General features: G+C 34.5%; 2 protein-coding genes across 3 annotated transcripts in view; one reads left to right on the forward strand and one right to left on the reverse strand.

Annotated features, from left to right (window-relative positions):
• LOC106658516 (tyrosine-protein kinase transmembrane receptor Ror) overlaps nucleotides 1–14,936 on the forward strand; it is a 44,737-nt gene extending 29,801 nt beyond the window's left edge. The window contains exons 4-14 of one of the 2 annotated variants that reach the window (XM_023459826.1): nucleotides 7,324–7,402; nucleotides 9,738–9,972; nucleotides 10,053–10,177; nucleotides 10,251–10,756; nucleotides 10,830–11,066; nucleotides 11,136–11,272; nucleotides 11,346–11,565; nucleotides 11,650–11,988; nucleotides 12,070–12,338; nucleotides 12,419–12,591; nucleotides 12,730–14,936. In XM_023459826.1, coding sequence (XP_023315594.1) covers nucleotides 7,324–7,402; nucleotides 9,738–9,972; nucleotides 10,053–10,177; nucleotides 10,251–10,756; nucleotides 10,830–11,066; nucleotides 11,136–11,272; nucleotides 11,346–11,565; nucleotides 11,650–11,988; nucleotides 12,070–12,338; nucleotides 12,419–12,591; nucleotides 12,730–13,051 — 2,642 coding nt within the window. In that variant the 3' untranslated portion in view covers nucleotides 13,052–14,936. Of the gene's footprint in view, nucleotides 1–7,323; nucleotides 7,403–8,276; nucleotides 8,581–9,737; nucleotides 9,973–10,052; nucleotides 10,178–10,250; nucleotides 10,757–10,829; nucleotides 11,067–11,135; nucleotides 11,273–11,345; nucleotides 11,566–11,649; nucleotides 11,989–12,069; nucleotides 12,339–12,418 lie in introns of those variants that run through there. The other variant, XM_014380520.2, reaches the window with a different exon arrangement.
• Nucleotides 14,937–15,516: 580 nt separating this feature from the next.
• On the reverse strand, nucleotides 15,517–17,177 carry LOC106659077. Its single transcript, XM_014381389.2, has 3 exons — nucleotides 16,608–17,177; nucleotides 16,350–16,450; nucleotides 15,517–16,275 (listed from the first exon to the last, which is right to left on the reverse strand). Exons 1-3 carry the CDS (start codon nucleotides 16,654–16,656, stop codon nucleotides 15,859–15,861), a joined length of 567 nt encoding a protein of 188 aa, XP_014236875.1. The 5' UTR covers nucleotides 16,657–17,177; the 3' UTR covers nucleotides 15,517–15,858.
• Between the last annotated feature and the right edge of the window lie 25 nt (nucleotides 17,178–17,202).

Raw genomic sequence — 17,202 nt, forward strand, 5'->3', positions numbered from 1 at the left:
TACTTACGTAGTGTACTTTCATCGATAAATAAAACTGTTTTTCATTTCGTACTAAAAATTTGCCCAATGTTAACTCTGGTAACAAACTTCAAGTATCTTGATGCGTTTATGTTTTTTTAACACTTGCAGTATCGGTTCCTAATTCTTCACAATGGCATAATCGTATTTCGAAAAAAATGCGATATAACACTTTAATGATACGCTATTGTGTAATTATGCAACGTAAAGATTTTTCGTATCCCTAAAGTTGTTTATGAATGGCAGTTACCCTCGATGAATATTCCGTTAACAGCCTTACATACCAACATCTTCACTTAACCGCCCATCGCACCTACCCTACAGTAAATTTTTCATTTAACGTTTGTACGTTTTATTACCGCACAGCATCTAAAAGTATACGCGGTGTACATATACTTATTCTAAATAAGTGATTCATACTCCATATTAAATTTTCTCGCACAGTGGCGCAGTATATATAGATGTTTCTCTCGCCCTCGGAATATCGCAATGGTTTGCGGAACTCGAAAAAAACGAGGGTAACTTCTCGCGCTCCAATGCTCAAGTCGTATACATTTCTTGTAAATATGTATAGGCGCAGTCGTAAGGTCGGTGATTTTCTTCCCAATCATTCAGACGCATGGCGGCATTGGCGTTCGCCTGAAATCTCGACTCCCCCTCGATCTTACGTCTCAAAACAAAGTATCGCAGCTACATGGATATGCTCGCGCAGGGAAAACGTTGTAAGTGCTGTATAGAGAGAGTTGAGTTGAGTTGAATAAATTTATTCGGCCACAGGGCAAGCCCCATCTGGCACATTTGTATTTACATTTATGTATAAAGTTGCTGATATTAACAATAACAGCAACATTAATAATAAGTTATGCTTATGTAACGTGGTGTAATAAACAGTAATAGTAGTAGCAATAGTAGTAGTAGCAGTAGTAGTAGTAGCAATACTAGTAGTAGCAGTAGTAGTAGTACATAGTGTCTATGTAGTATATATATAAATATGCACAATAAAATATAGTAGTAATAGTAGTAGTAACATGCAGTAGAGTAGTATCCAGTAGTGGTTGCGTAGATGAGTGTGTCATGGTAGAACGTTGCGTGGATGTCATTAACTCGGTCTCGGTTCAAGTGCCCTGATGTCATGTTCAGTTGAAATGGGGATAGGTTTCGATTCATCGGCTTTGCGCATGAAAACTGTGAGATTTCGCACAATTGGTGGAGCAAAGTTCAGCTTTTGAGCTGCATCGTAGGCTTTCTGGAGCAGACTATAGATCTCGCTTGGCCACAAAGGACGGAGTCTCACTTTGCCATCACCTACGCCGAAAAGTGCATTTGTGTTTACTGAGGCTAGCTTGGTCGCATTCACTATGCAGTGGTCTCGAGTAATTGGAGAGGACAGTTTAAAAACAAAAGCTCTGGTGTTATCAGGTGCGGGCTTGCGTTTATTTTTGGGGTTCCATGCTCGAGTTTGAACCAAGAATTTGCTGTAGTCTTTTAGTCCGATGGTAGTGAAGACTCTGTCGAGCGCCTCTCTGTCAGTCAAATTCGCATCTGCCGGGAGTCCAGTGAGTAGAATCTCACACGGGTCCAACAGATGCGAGCCTGCCAGTGAAGGCAGTAAGCTGGACGAGACAGAAGCAGGGGCAGAGGCAGGAACAGAGTTGGCAGTCTTCTTCATTTTGACGATGTCGGCGCGAATTTCCGCAATTTCGGCGGCCTGTTGCCCTGACTGAGTTTCAAGTGCCCCAATACGGCCCTCAAGTCGAGACACCGACGCTTCGATGGTCAGAACGTGCTTTGTGAGGTTGTCAAGCTTCGTGTCAAGACGTTGAAGAAAGGCAACCAGTTGAGATGAAACCTCGTGCTGCAGTGATGCTCCGGTACTTGCCATGATAGTAAGAATAAGCTGCCGCAATTATGTATCTGTAGGCCTCACAGCAGACGGCACGGTCGGATCAGTTGGTATACTAGATCTCCACACACTTCACGACACAGATTACTATAGATTAAGGTAGATAGCGCGTTGTCCCTCTCTGGCGTACACAAACACAAGAATGCGCGGCTTGCTCCAATTTTGATGCAAAAATCGACGCAGTCGATCAGGGATTATAAGCTAACCTCACTTATGACGTCCAAGGTAGATGCACCAAAATTGCAGATATTTGGTCACAGCGTCCAGTTGGAGAGAATGCAAGCACCGAATTAGAATGCTTGCATTTTTTAGCGTGCAAGATCTGTAATCAAAGACGCCCGAAGGCAGCGCAACAGCAGTAAAAGGCTTAAAACAGGGAGCAGAATTTATGTACGTGTTCACTGTACTCACCAGAGAGAGAGAGGAGAGAGAGAGAGAGAGAAAGAGAGAGAGTCTCCTTGTCCACGGGGGCTGAAAAGTCTCACTCCTGACGATCTGCCAATTTCTGCAAGGGAGGTCTTGCTGAAGCTATACTACCAAGTCTACACATCTGTGAGATTGTTAGAGTTGTTTTGAATTTTCATACGCATCAGTGTGAGTTTTTTAACGCCACCGCGAACACAATTTGCATGTGGCACTGGGGCCGTGAGGAGGAACAAATAGTCGGTGAAGAATAAGTGGTGCGTATGAAACGTAGCACAGCACGATTTTCCTCCATGTGCCTGAGATCCAACGAGAAAAAGCTCATTTTTAATTTAGCCACTTCATGTGACGTTAGAATCAGATTCCTATATGCAGGAAAAGATTGGAAGTTATCCGTCAAAGACAATTCAAGTCGCTTCATTCTCGCGTTTAATATATATTTTTATTAAATAACAATAATTGCGCTCACCTCCAGTGTGATTCATTCGACACATAAACGAACTTTAAGAAGGGAAGGCGTTTCTCATTCAACAACCATATGTAAAAATATTTGAATATTATAATACCTAACTAATAATTATAAATTATACAAAGTACATAAAATTTAAACTGAAACACGACTTCTCTAATATATAAACACTATTTTCTCATTCAAGGATCGTGAGCTTTTCATTACATATTGCAAAAAATATCTTTTATATTACACCACTATAGATAATAAATGTATCTTCTGAGCTCGAAAGTACCTAAAAAACTTAAAAAAAAATGCGAGCCTACAAAATTATAAAAGTAGCTTGTTATTCTCACTCATTTTTAAATATTAAATTACTCTCATATTAAATATTTTTAATACTGAAATATTAAATATTGAAACAAGCGATGTAAGTTACTTCAAAATAAGTTTTTGATTCTACTCTAGCCTATTTATTGTTGCATAGCAACGCATATTTTACCATTGTTTCTAACTTTCTACTTTTTTTCTGCTTTAAGCAATAACTCGAAAAGATAGCACAAAACTCATAAACAGTGATTCTTGAATGTTTCTTATTTTAATTTTATCAAAGCTGTATACAGTGAGAGAAATCATCAGAAATGTTAGTACTACGTCAAACCTCAAAAGTATTCTATAACACGAAAAACTCACTATCCAAGTGTCGGTAAGTGTAACTAACTTATTTAGTCGGCCATTTTTATAAGAGAAAAAGAAATGAGGCTTTTGTAAAGTGGGGGTCAAAAATGCTGCCTGCCTAAAGATTATACATCTATACGCAAGTTCGTCAATCTCAATTCGAGCCTCTAAGAGTGAGCATCGTAGAAATATAAGAGTTCAAAATGGATTCGGGCAGTGATAGTGACGTAAGTGAACTAATTGAAACAGTTAAAAATATTTCCTTCGTCCACTTACCAACGGCCTGGAAATCAATTTATCAAAAAGTTTACGAAGAATTTAAGGAATGGTTAAATGCAAAAGAATATACCTCGATTGATGATGTTGAAGACGTGCTCATCGAGTATTTTAAAGAAAGTATGATATCGAATAAACCATCTGAGGTGCGAGCAAAGTATTGTATGTTACGTGCGACCTTCCTAGCTCATGATCAAATAAACATCGATGATTTCGATAAAACGGTGAAATTTTTGCAGAACATTGAACACGTGAAAATCGCTCAAGATACCAACTGTTGATGAAATTGTTAAATATTACGATGTGGCCTGAGATTATGATTACATTGAGATAACCGTAAGACTAGCATAATAATGCTGAACAATTATGTATAGACTATAGAATTGTAATATATTTTTTATAAAAACCACATTGTAATTGCTTAGTATAGTATTAATTATTGAAAATTTCATGTACGGACTATTCGATTTTATGTATTTTATTCATTCAATGCGAGTAGATTATTTTATTTCAGATTTCATTGAATTTTTCATTTGATAAATTCTTGTTACGTCGAATTATATCAGCCAATTCAATAATTATTTTCGTCGAATAGTGAAATCTGAGTCGTAACTCTACACGCTGACCTACGAAAAGAATATTTGAATACATAAGGCAGCACAAATAAAATATCAATATAGCTCAAATTTCGTTATTTCGTTAAGGCAGTATTTGATTTCAAATGTACTGTAAACGTCTTTGTTTATTTACTATATTACATAATGTATATAATTGAGTGGAGAAAATGAGATTCTAATAATTTGATCCATTATTCATGTTGTGATACAATTTCTATTTATATCGATAAATAAAACTATAATTAAATAAAAGACTCTGACAACTTAAATTATAATAACTAATACATCTAATAATAAATGATTAAGTGTTTTTGATTTTTCAGTTGTTCAATAAAAACTTTATTTTATTTTAGTTTTTTGATTTGTCGATTTTACGTAGATATTTTCTTCCTCATTTTGATAAATTTATGTTTTAGAGCCTTAGTGCTACGTGTCATATCCGAAAAATCAAGTATCGTCGAGCTATTTCTCAACCACGAGTTTTACGATATGACGTTTCTGTATACCCTTATAAAAATTTCCTGTAGGATCTCGCGAAATTCCTACAGGAGTCCTATAGGATTCCAATAGGAATTTCGCGGGATGCTATTGGAAATTTTTATAAGGGTACATAGTAATATAACAATAAACGTGTGAAAAAGGGGTAATAAAAAGAATGATGTAATTTACGGGTTATCATACCGCGCGCTAGTCACGGGATAGCTTACGCGAATTGGGTATTCTTCCAATATCGCCCACTATAATTCGGGATTCAACAATTATTATATATAGCGCGCATCTTTGTAATCTCTAGCGCTCGGCTCTCGGCTCTCTCGGATACAGCTTATCGTAGTTTTGGTCGCTGAGCTATCGCTGAGCCAATCGCGTGGTGCATTATAACTAAAAGTGTAACGAAAAATATAACATCCATTTTATATGTGCAAACTCTATAATAAAAGTCTTGTGTCAAACCTTAAATGTGTATCTTAAATTTTGGTGCACTTAGAGTAAGATAAGTGCTCGGGTATTATTTAACAAATAGTCCCGACATAACAATGCGTTCGTTTCACCTTCTCAATTGCACTGGGTTCGCTAAGCACGGTCTGCCTGCTGTGCAAATTTCTGTGTATTCTTTGTTCTGTATCAATTGACGAAGCTTTAAAGTATAATATTACAATTTTTTATTTGAGTTGTTAATTTAAAATTAATAAACTTTAAATAGATTAATTAATTTTTTTCTGGTGTACAGATTGAAATTATTTTTTTTATTAAATAATAAGATCCTTATACCTAAACAAACTCGGGAAAAACCATACGACCACAAACACGTTACAAGTTAGAAACTGGCACAGAGAGTGAGAAATGATTTGGTTCTACAATTATATTGTCGAATTTTTTTCGGGACATTTATTATAATAACATAAGTCATAGTTAAAGTATTATGTTTTACACTAGTTTCAGTAGTTTTGAGATTTATTCATTACCGTTTTAACAAAAATGATACTCGTGTAGATGAATTAAAGTAAAAGAGTACAGTTTTAAAGCAGATAAAATTTTGCACGCAAAAAAGTAAGCGCTAGCGCTTACCCTGAAAACGTAATTTTTGTTATTTTTCTCATTAAGAGTAATTTCGCAAGCAATCGGAAAGGACAAAATTTGTGTCAAGTTTATCATGGCTAAACAAACGGCAAGTAATATTTAAAAAAGATCCTGTAGCTGGCGTATGAAGTTTAAAAGAAAAAAAAACACGAAGCAGAAGAATTTGAGTAGACAAAGCCATGGTGGTCGCTCGAATACAGAAAAAATTCATCCAAAGCGGAAGGACAGAGAGTAACACACGTATACATGCGTACGCGCGCACAAAGAAATACCAACTCCGTAGCGAGCTTTGTCGGAAGAGAAAAAAACCTCATGTGTTGGAAAGATAAGAGATTATCCGCACGCGTGCGCGCGTCTATACGTTTGCTCTTTTACAATTCATTTTTTCTTCTAGCTGCTAGTGTTGCTGCCACTGTTATACAGCTTTTATTTTCATTTTTTTTTAATGAAATTTACATGAAGGCAGTTGGTTGCAACAGCTGAGCTATTCCTGAATCTCGTTTGTATCTCTTTTGTTTCCTTACATGCACGCACTATATATGCATGAATTTAGTTTTTCAAAACTTCATTCATTATTAAACATCTCGCAAAGTTTCATTATACACGTACTTGCAACTCATCGGGGCTCTCGAGTCTCGAGGCGAGTGCGTACCGGGTATTGCTCCGCTACACTTACAGCACTCGGGTTAAATTCCTATCCGGCGAAATTTATACACATCTCCGTTTCCGACCAACTTTACCGTTAATATACGCCAAGCAGGGAGCTGTAAAGCATGATTTTGCGCGCTTGCCAGCCACAGAATTTAATGCATTAAAGCGTCGGCAAGAAGCAAAAAAATCAATTCGGTTTATATCGAATTAATGCAATAATTCGTGGAAAACGAAAAGTTTAACGCTTATTCATGCGCAATGACGTTGACGAATTCTGATATGGAATCATGAAGAGACATTAGCAAAAGCCACCCTTACTACGCCGAGACGTACATTCACGTGAGTCGCTAACTGCAGCTGCGAAAACTTGTGCATGTATAAGTCAATATTGAAGTTAGTGGCAATTCAGGTGAAGTTGTACATTGTGTACCTGTCTTATAACCAACTAGTTCGACATCTCGCCAAATGCATTTGTTAACAAGTTGAAATCTTTTTCTTAACTCATGAACTTTCCTTGCCCTGAGAGGCAATCTATCGGCTGAGCATCATAATGCGATGAATCTTGAAATTAATTATAGTATGATTTGATCAATAAAAGAGCATAATTTTCATTCCGTTTTCTATTTTCATTAGACACAAGTGCGATTGCTGTTGCAAACTTTTAAAGAAAGTAACTTGATATATTTCCTTTAAACAATAAGAGTAATTTTCTTTCTTTTTTTTTGCAGGTGGTCACTCGGTCAACCCATCGATCGACTTGGGAAACTACTCGCCAGTTTTGCCGCATTTACCAGATTTACTAGAAGAGTAAGTATCCATCTCTCGAATTAAATCAATTTTAGTTCAATCATCTTTTTATTGTTACGATTTCATGTCTCATTACACTCGTAGAATTTTTCAACAGTCGTACTCGTAGACAATCAAAGCCAGTGTGGACGAAAAATTCATTCGTTCATCGTCGCATTTCGGGAAAACGCGTTACATACGTCGAAAGAGCGATCGGGGATCAAAATAAATCAGAGCTGTTGGCTCGTCGATACGTCATCAAGGCATGTTATCTAACGCTGCTGCGATGCACCTTTTATTTCTCTGCATACATACGCCGTTCGCAGAGAAAAACGTTATATTTAGCTTGACACACTAGTTTCCGTCCGAGTGGTAACTGTCACATTCTTATACATTTGTAGATGTGCTCCGTGAGTAGACGCAGAGCAACATTATACGGCCTACGGGGCCAAGTCCGTACAACAGTGTGAAGGCTCAGTAGACTATACGCGTATTGCCATTCTGTTTCCGGCGCACAAAGGGAGCTGTTGTGTATATACGTATAATATCGCCGTACATACACACACGAGCAACTACACACACGAAAAACAGAGTTTTTCGACCCCGCGCTACGAATAAAGCTCTGCGCGCGCAGCACATGGCGCGCGTATTGCCTCCACCAGTCGCCAGTACACATAGATACATCTATACGTGCAGTGCACATTTGCAGCACAGCCGTCGCGCGCAAAGCTATATACACGCATAAAGAGCTGTACTCGTGTATGTGTGTGTGTGTGTGTGCGCGCGTACGGCGTACATACATGTACGTGTGTGCGTGGGTTCAAAGCCGAGAGAATGTCCCCTCGAGCCCCCCCTTAGCGCTGAGCTGCCTGTGCGAGTGCCGCCGCCGTCGCCAAACTCGGCTTTCGTCGTCGGTTAGATGCCTCGGATCCAGCCAGCGGCTGCCAGTAGAGTCTCTTGCGTGCATCGTACTACGCCGACAAGCAGTTTTTTGCTTGCATCCTGACCATTTTATCATGGCCGGTGCATTGACATGATTCGCCGCCTCCGCGCGCATTGTTTTTATTCGTTTTTTATCCCTTTTTTTCGCACATTATGAGGCTTATTGCGATCGCTCTAATTTTCATTCAAGTCAGTGATACGTTTTACCCGGCTCGAATATTCGCCACTGGCCTCCGCAGCTCCTCCGTCAACGCAAGGTGTGCTTCGCTCGATTCTTATCGCTCTTTATTCTTGGATAACGATTACCGACTGTATACCTCTTCTAGTCTCTAACTTACGCGCTTTTGTTCTTGTTTGTGTCTGACTCTGTATTACACGCGCATGTGTGCGTGTGCGTGGGAAAGTATCACGATTTACGCGGTCTGCATGTAAATTCGTGCCGAGCGCTAGTGACGAGATGTACAAATTGGTCGTTCACACAGCGTAACCTTTGTTTGTTTTATTTTATGAATGAGATCAATGAGATAGTGGATGCTTTCGACTTTCGAGGTTACGATAAATTACTGTTTACACTTATTTGTTTACCAACAAACATGCCAAAATCGTCTATTAGCTATTGATGTCTTCTTATAGGGTAAACCGGCCAGTTATGGGCCACCCCCCCAGTTATGGGCCACTGTGAGCTATTATTTGAATAAATAAAAATAAAAATAAAATTTTGAATCTAAAATTTTTTCCCTATTTCTATTAATATTATTCGTTTAGAAAAAATGAAAAGCTCTACTTATGAACTGCTAAATCTTTTTTTTTATAGGATTTATAACTCTGCCCTGGCCCATAACTGGGCTATCCGGTAAAATTGTCCATCCAGTTATGGGCCAGCTGTAATAATCTTTAATATTATTTATTTAAACGGTTCAATTTAATTTTTAAGAATGATAGAAGTTTCCTCATACATTTTGAAACATGTATGTTCATGTTTCAGATGTTCAGTGCTCGAAAATAAAAATTGAACCCAGTCCTTAGTTCAGAATCATTGGTGTCCTAGTAGGGTGGCCCATAACTAGTTGATTCGCATTTTTTTGCTTTAATCACTTCTTGATTAATATTATTAGCTTTTTTATGTCAAGTGTAAGTACTCATTCGAAAGGTTACCTTTTTTGCTTTCAGAAGCTATTTTCAGACATTTTTTTTTATGTTATGCACAATTTCTATAAGTAAGCAAAGTGAAAATTTTTCTTAGGTGGCCCATAACTGGCCGGTTTACCCTATAAGCATTTTTTTTTTTTTTCAAACGATTATTTATCACAAAGTTTTGTTTGTCTTGTTAGAAATTGAGATGTCGAATTATCATTTTTGTAATAACGTAAAATTTATATTTTACAAAAATATTTACAAGATTTTTTCATTTCAGCAATGATGATGGAGATAACGTATTCTCTAATAAAAATTATGCAGGAGCATCAAGTACATTTCAAAAATCTTTCAATCCACAACCAACTTCATCACAAATCAGTACCCTAGATGTATCACAAATTAGTGGCCTTAAAAATGTCAATATACAAATTCCAGCAGGGGTGAGCCTTGCCAGTCTTCCTGGAGCTTCATTGATTCCAGGACGCAAAGATAATCAAGAAGGATATTGTGAAGTAAGCTCTAGCAAAAATTATTGGCCTCTGTATTCTGAAATGTATCATGTGTTATCTAATTATAAACATATTCATTTTAGCCGTATAAAGGTACAATTTGTGCACAGTTTGTGGGCAATCATTCAGTTTACATACCACATCCACTTACCCAAAGTATTTTGGAAGAAAAATTTTTGAAAGCTTTTCAAGTTATCAATCAGTCAAAGTAAATTTAATTATTACTCTTTTATTTAAAATCAAATGAAACTTTTTAAATTAATTTTTAATTTTAATTTCAGTGACTTGTCATCTAATTGTGCACCTTATGCTATGCCAACTTTATGCTTTACAACCTTTTCGGTTTGTCGAGAACCAAGAAGTCCAAAGCCTAGTACACAACTTTTCCACTTATTAAATTCCAACCAACAAGATTCTTTGGAGGAACCTGATACAGATGAAACATACAATGAAGGCGGTGAACAATTATATTCTCGAATTCGACGTGGAGCAAATCGACAACCAAATTATGAATCATCAATTGAGTCTAGTCGCAGACTCGCTTCACAAGCAGCAACAATAGCTGCAAAAAAGAATTTACTCAACAGCAAATTAAGACGTATCTGTCGTAAAGAGTGTGAAACTTTAGAAAATGATTTATGCCGCAAAGAATATGCAATTGCCAAAAGACATCCAGAAATTGGCAGGCAATTACCATTAATTGAATGTTCAGATTTGCCAGATGAAGGTACTCCAGAAGGAGCTGATTGCATGAGCATTGGTATTATTACGGAAGATGTTCGTGAAAGTAAGTAATTAATTTTCTCAACCAATAATGTCTATAAAAATTAGAAAATTAATACTTATATGCAATTTTGAAGATGAAAAATGTTTTTGGGGCAATGGACAATCATATCGAGGTCCTGTCAATAATAGCATAACTGGGCGTCCATGCATGAGATGGATTAATCAGTTCAATCTTCAAATATCTGAACATATTGAGCTTGCTGGAAGACACTCTTATTGTCGAAATCCTGGTGGCACTGAACAACAACCTTGGTGTTATGTTGATGTGAATAATCTTAGTCAAAAAGAAGTCTGTAATATACCCAAATGTGGTAGGTATACTTTACCAATTTATTTTCAAGTAACAAACTTCATAATAAAAGTTTCTTTTTGTTTTGCAGTTGAAGATATTTGGATTTATAGTGTTGTTGGATTTATATTAGCAGGAGGATTTGTACTAATTATCGTTTGTTATTGTTGTTGCTACAGAAAATCTAGAAAAGCTAGAAGACAGTCTAATCATTTGCCAACAAATAAAGTGAGTTATAATGAAATAATGAAAGTACATTTATTCTAATTCTAAAGATAAATAAATTAAATCTTTTTGACAGATCTTAACTGGGCTGCAGTGTGACAAAAATATTTATGATGGAAGGCGCAACAACGCAACACAACCGATGGAAATGAGTTCATTGTTAGCTGGTCCTGGGAATACAACTCCTGGAACTGGCACTCTTAGTAGTGGAAGCAGTAGGACTTCGAATAACAGAGTACCCCAATTCTCAATGAATAATGTGATGTTGTTGGAAGAACTGGGAGAAGGAGCCTTTGGTAGAATTAAATTTTTATTTCGCATTTAAATTTTCTCCATTAATTAGATCTTGATGACTGATTATTATAATATCTATATTTTAGGCAAAGTATACAAAGGAGAGTTACAAACTGGAAATAAGGATGAAGTAATCTATGTAGCAGTTAAGACTTTGAAAGAGAATGCAAGTCCAAAGACTCAGAATGATTTCAAACGCGAGGTTGACCTCATGACAGATCTGCGGCATCCAAATATTATCTGTTTACTTGGAGTTGTTTTTAATGGAGAACCTATGTGCATGCTTTTTGAGTACATGACTCAAGGGGATCTGCACGAATTTTTAATATGTCATTCCCCAAGAACTGATGTACCAGTTGGAACAGCTAGTGGAAAAGTCTTGGAACAACCTGAATTTTTACACATTGCTCTGCAAATTGCATCAGGTAATAATGCATGAAATCAAAATACTAATTGACCTTCCTCTTGCATAATCATAGCATAATTTCGAATTTCTTTTCTAATAGGAATGGAATATCTGTCAAGCCATCATTATGTTCATAGAGATCTTGCTGCTAGAAACTGTTTAGTTGGTGAAAACTTGACTGTTAAAATCTCTGACTTTGGTCTCTCCAGAGATATATACAGTAGTGACTACTATCGGGTACAGTCTAAGAGCTTACTTCCTGTTAGATGGATGCCACCTGAATCAATTTTATACGGTAAATTTACCACTGAGTCTGATGTATGGAGTTTTGGAGTTGTTCTGTGGGAAATATATAGTTACGGCCTTCAGGTATGCTTAAAAATTAATTTATGAACATGAAATGTAATTAGATTTTCAACAAAAAATACAAAATTATTGATTTTTTGCAGCCTTACTATGGTTACAATAACCAAGAAGTCATTGACATGATCCGTTCACGGCAACTTCTACCCTGTCCTGAAGACTGTCCGACTATGATCTACAGTTTGATGATTGAGTGCTGGCATGAGGTCGCCAATCGTCGGCCGCAATTCCCAGAAATTCATCATCGTCTTCATAACTGGTATGTCAATCAAACTTACCTGAGTGACTTCTGCAACGAAACAATTACGAGCTATTCGAGTAGCAGTCATAAAAGCACAAACAAGACAAATTCGACGCAACTGTCGTCGCCTCTCTACAAAAGTGATTCACTCAACAGGAACCACCAACAGCAAACGACCCTGAATCACCAGCAGCAACAGCAGCAACAGCAGCAGCAGCATGTTTTCTCTAATGGGACGCCGACGAAGATGGGATATTCGAATGAGAACAGTTCTAACGTCGATAAGCAGTGCTGTTCTCCAAAGCTGAGTGGGGCTAAAAAGGTGTTACCAATTATGGGTCAACATCCTCAGCCACTATTGAAAAATAATTTACCGTCTAATGGCACGAGATCATTACAGAATGGGGCTCAGCTCGTTGTCAGGTTACCTGATCCTAGTAAAGTTCTCACTGAAACTAGGTTATCAAAACAACAATAAATTATAGATTTTGTAATTCGTTGTTTTCAAGAATTGTGATGCAATGAAAAAATCGTACATTATTGAATACAGTACTTTTACTTTAAATTAAATCATGGTAAATTATTTAGAAAACAACGATTATAACAGCAACTTTTTATGAAATAATTTCTTCAGATTATTTAATACTAGTATTTTTTAATATATTCTACACATGGTTACTACAAAAATGCAATGGTTTCTTTTATTTGTTAATGAATTTATTTAGAACCCAAAATGATTCTAAATTTCATTTAAATTAGTTGTAAAATCATTGGCATTGTGAGATTTTTTTATTCAAATTATAGTTGAATACTCAAGTCTATCTATTTTAATAAGTTAATATACGAATGTATATGATGATAATGTGTGATCCTTTATTAGTGCCAGCCCTGAAGCATTTAATTGTTTTTAGATTTAAATATTTTAACTAGGTTCAAAGTTTATTTGAATTCATTTGTATTATATTTTAAAAGAAACGTATTATTAAACCTTTTGACTGAAATATCGTTGTTCCAGCGTAGCAAGCAAGATATCATCCAAAACTCAAGAGGCAAAAACGTACCTAATTTTATCAACATAGGACTCGGGTCTTTTTCGCCTTTTGAGTATTCAACGCCTTTCTGCACTGAGGCGATAAAATTCTCTTTTGAGTAATGATTTTATAAAGACCTTCAATTACTAAATCTATGAAACACTGCAGAATTAAAAAAAATATTTTTATTGATTAATGTCAAATTTTAAATATTGATTATTTTTCTTATAAAATTTAATGTAAATAGATATTTTTAAGTGCCATTTAATAAAAATGTCGTTGCATAAGTGTTACCCAAGTCTACTATCATCAACTAATACATTGAGATGATCTTTTCATTCACGTCATAATTATCCATGGCATTTTATTTAGAGCTTTAAAAAAGCAATTCCGTTGAGTTAAAAGCTACTTTGCTTTGTATCGTAGGCAATATTTGAAATTTGTAAGAAATTGCGATCTATAATATTTATTTCAATAATTGTATAAAAAGTTAAAAGCAATGTACGCATCGCATTTAATTCGTTATTTATCGAACATTGAGAAAATTAATAATAATTCGTCTTGTATTCGAGGCAATTATGCAATGTATATATGCACTAGGCTGACAATAAAAAAAAATTTTATTATATTGTCAGTCTGATATGCACATGATTTTGTATAGTTTTATACATTGAGTGTATAAAATTTATGTAAACCAGTAAGTCAAGCAAATATAGAAATGTATGTATTCTAGTTTGTACTTGATAGCTATTCCTTATCATTTTTTTTAAAATAACTTTATCAATAAAAATTTTTATATTTGCTTGTGACTGATCAAAGCATGGTTATTAATAATAAAAACGTATGACTACGTTATTTTGAAAATATACAGAATAGTGAATATTGCATGAGTGTAATTTATGAAGCGTGTATAATAATTTTGAAAGATCAATTTTTTATACATAGATAATAAAATACATGTATATTAGATAAATATGTGTCTGACCAAAATAGCTACTTCGATCATGATTCTAATTCAAATAATTATTAACAATTATTTATTGTAAAATTTTGAGTATGTAAGCAAATACTGTATAATTATTCTACGTATTTTAATGTACAGATAAAAAGAAAAAATGATAGTATGCATTGATGAATGAATGAATGAAACAGTACTTTATATCTTGTCAAATGTTACAAAAAAAATAAGCATATTAGTAGATAAAATAGTACTTGCTATTGTTGCAGTGGTTTGTCATACAAAAAGAGAACAGAAATGTTTTAAGAGTCCTTGCTAGATTTAACTACTGGAAATAAAAACTATCAAAAAAAGTATTCTTCACAATATTTGTGTTCGTGCAAAAGACTTGTCATAAATGGAAAAATTGTAGATTTAAAACGTAATTTATATACAAATTTATAATAATTCTTACTCTTTATATACATATATGTTACAGTAAATACATAATCAATGTTTTTATAATTTTTCTAGATTTGTTATTAATATATTTCTCATAAATCCTCATTGTCATTTTCTATCCCGTTTTCTTTTATAACAACTTACGTTTATGAAGATTAAAAGTTTTAAAATAAAAATCTTTTTGGTTTTTACAAAAATAATCAATATCATAGGAAAATATAGTATCAAATCTTTTGTAAGTAATCTGAATTGTAATCTTTGAATTAAATCAATTGCAAGAAGTATAGTTATTTCAAAAAGCAATGGAGTAATTCAAACCTTTAGTTAACATAAAATAATAACTTAAAACTAACACTATTGATGAACTATAACTTGGTATACAAGCTAAGGGGTGTCAAAAATGACTGAAATTAATTTTTTTCAGCAGTATTGAGTCATTGTTTATTATATAAAACTGGTATATAATTTATAAAATCATTGTATAAGTTTACAAATTTTTATCCTCATGATTTTTTCATTATTGCATCATTTCATTTTGCAAAATTTAATAATAACTAAAATCGCTTCTTTTATTTTCAATAGATACCATTAATTATCTATATGGTCACAAACATGTATACAAAACATATCACATCAGGTTTCATACACTTATATGAATACTAATTTTATAAAATCATTCTAATCTACAATGAAACTCTAATGTGTATAATTAAAGGCACTTCAGAATACAATTGTACTTATGAGTTTTTTCTGATATATCACATGTTTTATATAGAATATTTAAAAGCGCATTTAAAATTAATCTTACAAAATATAAATACTGCAATGTTATTTTGTACAAATATCAATTTCTTGTTAGCCACAAAAACAATCACAAAAACATGCTAAAAATGTGAGAAGCCCAGTTTTAGTACAACAGTCATCATCAGAATAATTTTCAAACCGTTCATCATTGTCATGATCATTAAAAACTTTTTCAAAACCTATATAGTCAATGGTTCGAATTTGATCACCTGCACCTTCAACTTCATCAGGTAATGATGGTTCACTTGGTTCAATTGGAAATTTTTCTATTGAATTTTGCAACATTTCCTCTTGCTCTTGATTTTCTTTATAATCTACAGTAGTAGGTTGAATATTTACTGTGCCACTTGATGGAGAAAGTGTGTTAGTTGTTGGATTTTCACTTTCAGAGTTACTATTTAAAAGAGGCATATCTTCCTTTGGTGCTGATTTTGTTTGTCTTAAAGTATCCATTTGATGATAATTTTTCTAAAAATATTTATTTAATTAAAATTTGCAAAATGAACTATAATTATTTATAAAAGTATAAATTTTTTTCTTACTGATTCTAAAGGATCTTCAGTTACTTTAGTGTCAAAAATATTTCTTTCATTTCCATTATCAAATGTAGACAAAGATTTTTGTTCATATGCGTCGGAATCCACTGAAAAAAGTGATAATAAAATAAAAAAAAATAAAATAGAAAATCTCGGTCACATCCACGTTAAAAAACATAACCATTAAAATTTGATTTATTTAGAGAAAAATCTTTTCATGTGCGAATTAAAAATTGATTACGAGAGAAACATTTTGGCACATACCTGGTTGTGACCAATCCATGTTTCCAGCGTACCCGTATTCGTCATCCATTGTGAAATATAATGGAACAGTTATAAAATTACTTTCTTATTAAATCTGAAAATTCTAAAGGTGTGGTGAGAGATGACTACTCTGGGAATTAGAATTAGAGCTGATGATTGGAGGATGTGACGCTCATATACTGTAGCACTAAGCACACCTTATGCATTTGATCCAAAGTATCTCACTTCATCTCAAGCGTTTCAATATCTCAAGTGGGGGTGTCATGAACCTTACGTTTATAGCGCTAAGAGATTCATTTTTTACTCAATTTTGATTTTTTATCTAATTAAAAGGTATTCTGAGGGAAAAAATAGAACTGAATACGAAGAATTTGATAGATCGAAATGAGTTCAACATGGCATGTTCTTCATAAAGGTGGGAAAGTATAGTGAATGTGCTATATTTCGGACACGTAAAAAAAACCTTTCTTTGCTCATTTATAGAGCTTATGAATGACGTTTGGAAATTTTTTTTAAAATGCTTTATGATAGGAAAAAAATTAACCTTAAAAATGAGCATATACACTTGGACAAAAAATGCTGGCGATGATTCTAA

This window comes from Trichogramma pretiosum, unplaced genomic scaffold (assembly GCF_000599845.2).
Source record: "Trichogramma pretiosum strain Unisexual culture from Peru unplaced genomic scaffold, Tpre_2.0 scaffold16, whole genome shotgun sequence".
NCBI lineage: Eukaryota > Metazoa > Arthropoda > Insecta > Hymenoptera > Trichogrammatidae > Trichogramma > Trichogramma pretiosum.

Coding starts and splice junctions, on each gene's coding strand:
- LOC106659077 (XM_014381389.2), bottom strand. CDS start 16,656: ATGGATGACGAATACGGGTACGCTGGAAACATGGATTGGTCACAACCA. Junction 16,451..16,607: donor CATGGATTGGTCACAACCAG/GTATGTGCCAAA, acceptor CACTTTTTTCAG/TGGATTCCGACGCATATGAA. Junction 16,276..16,349: donor CTGAAGATCCTTTAGAATCA/GTAAGAAAAAAA, acceptor AAATATTTTTAG/AAAAATTATCATCAAATGGA.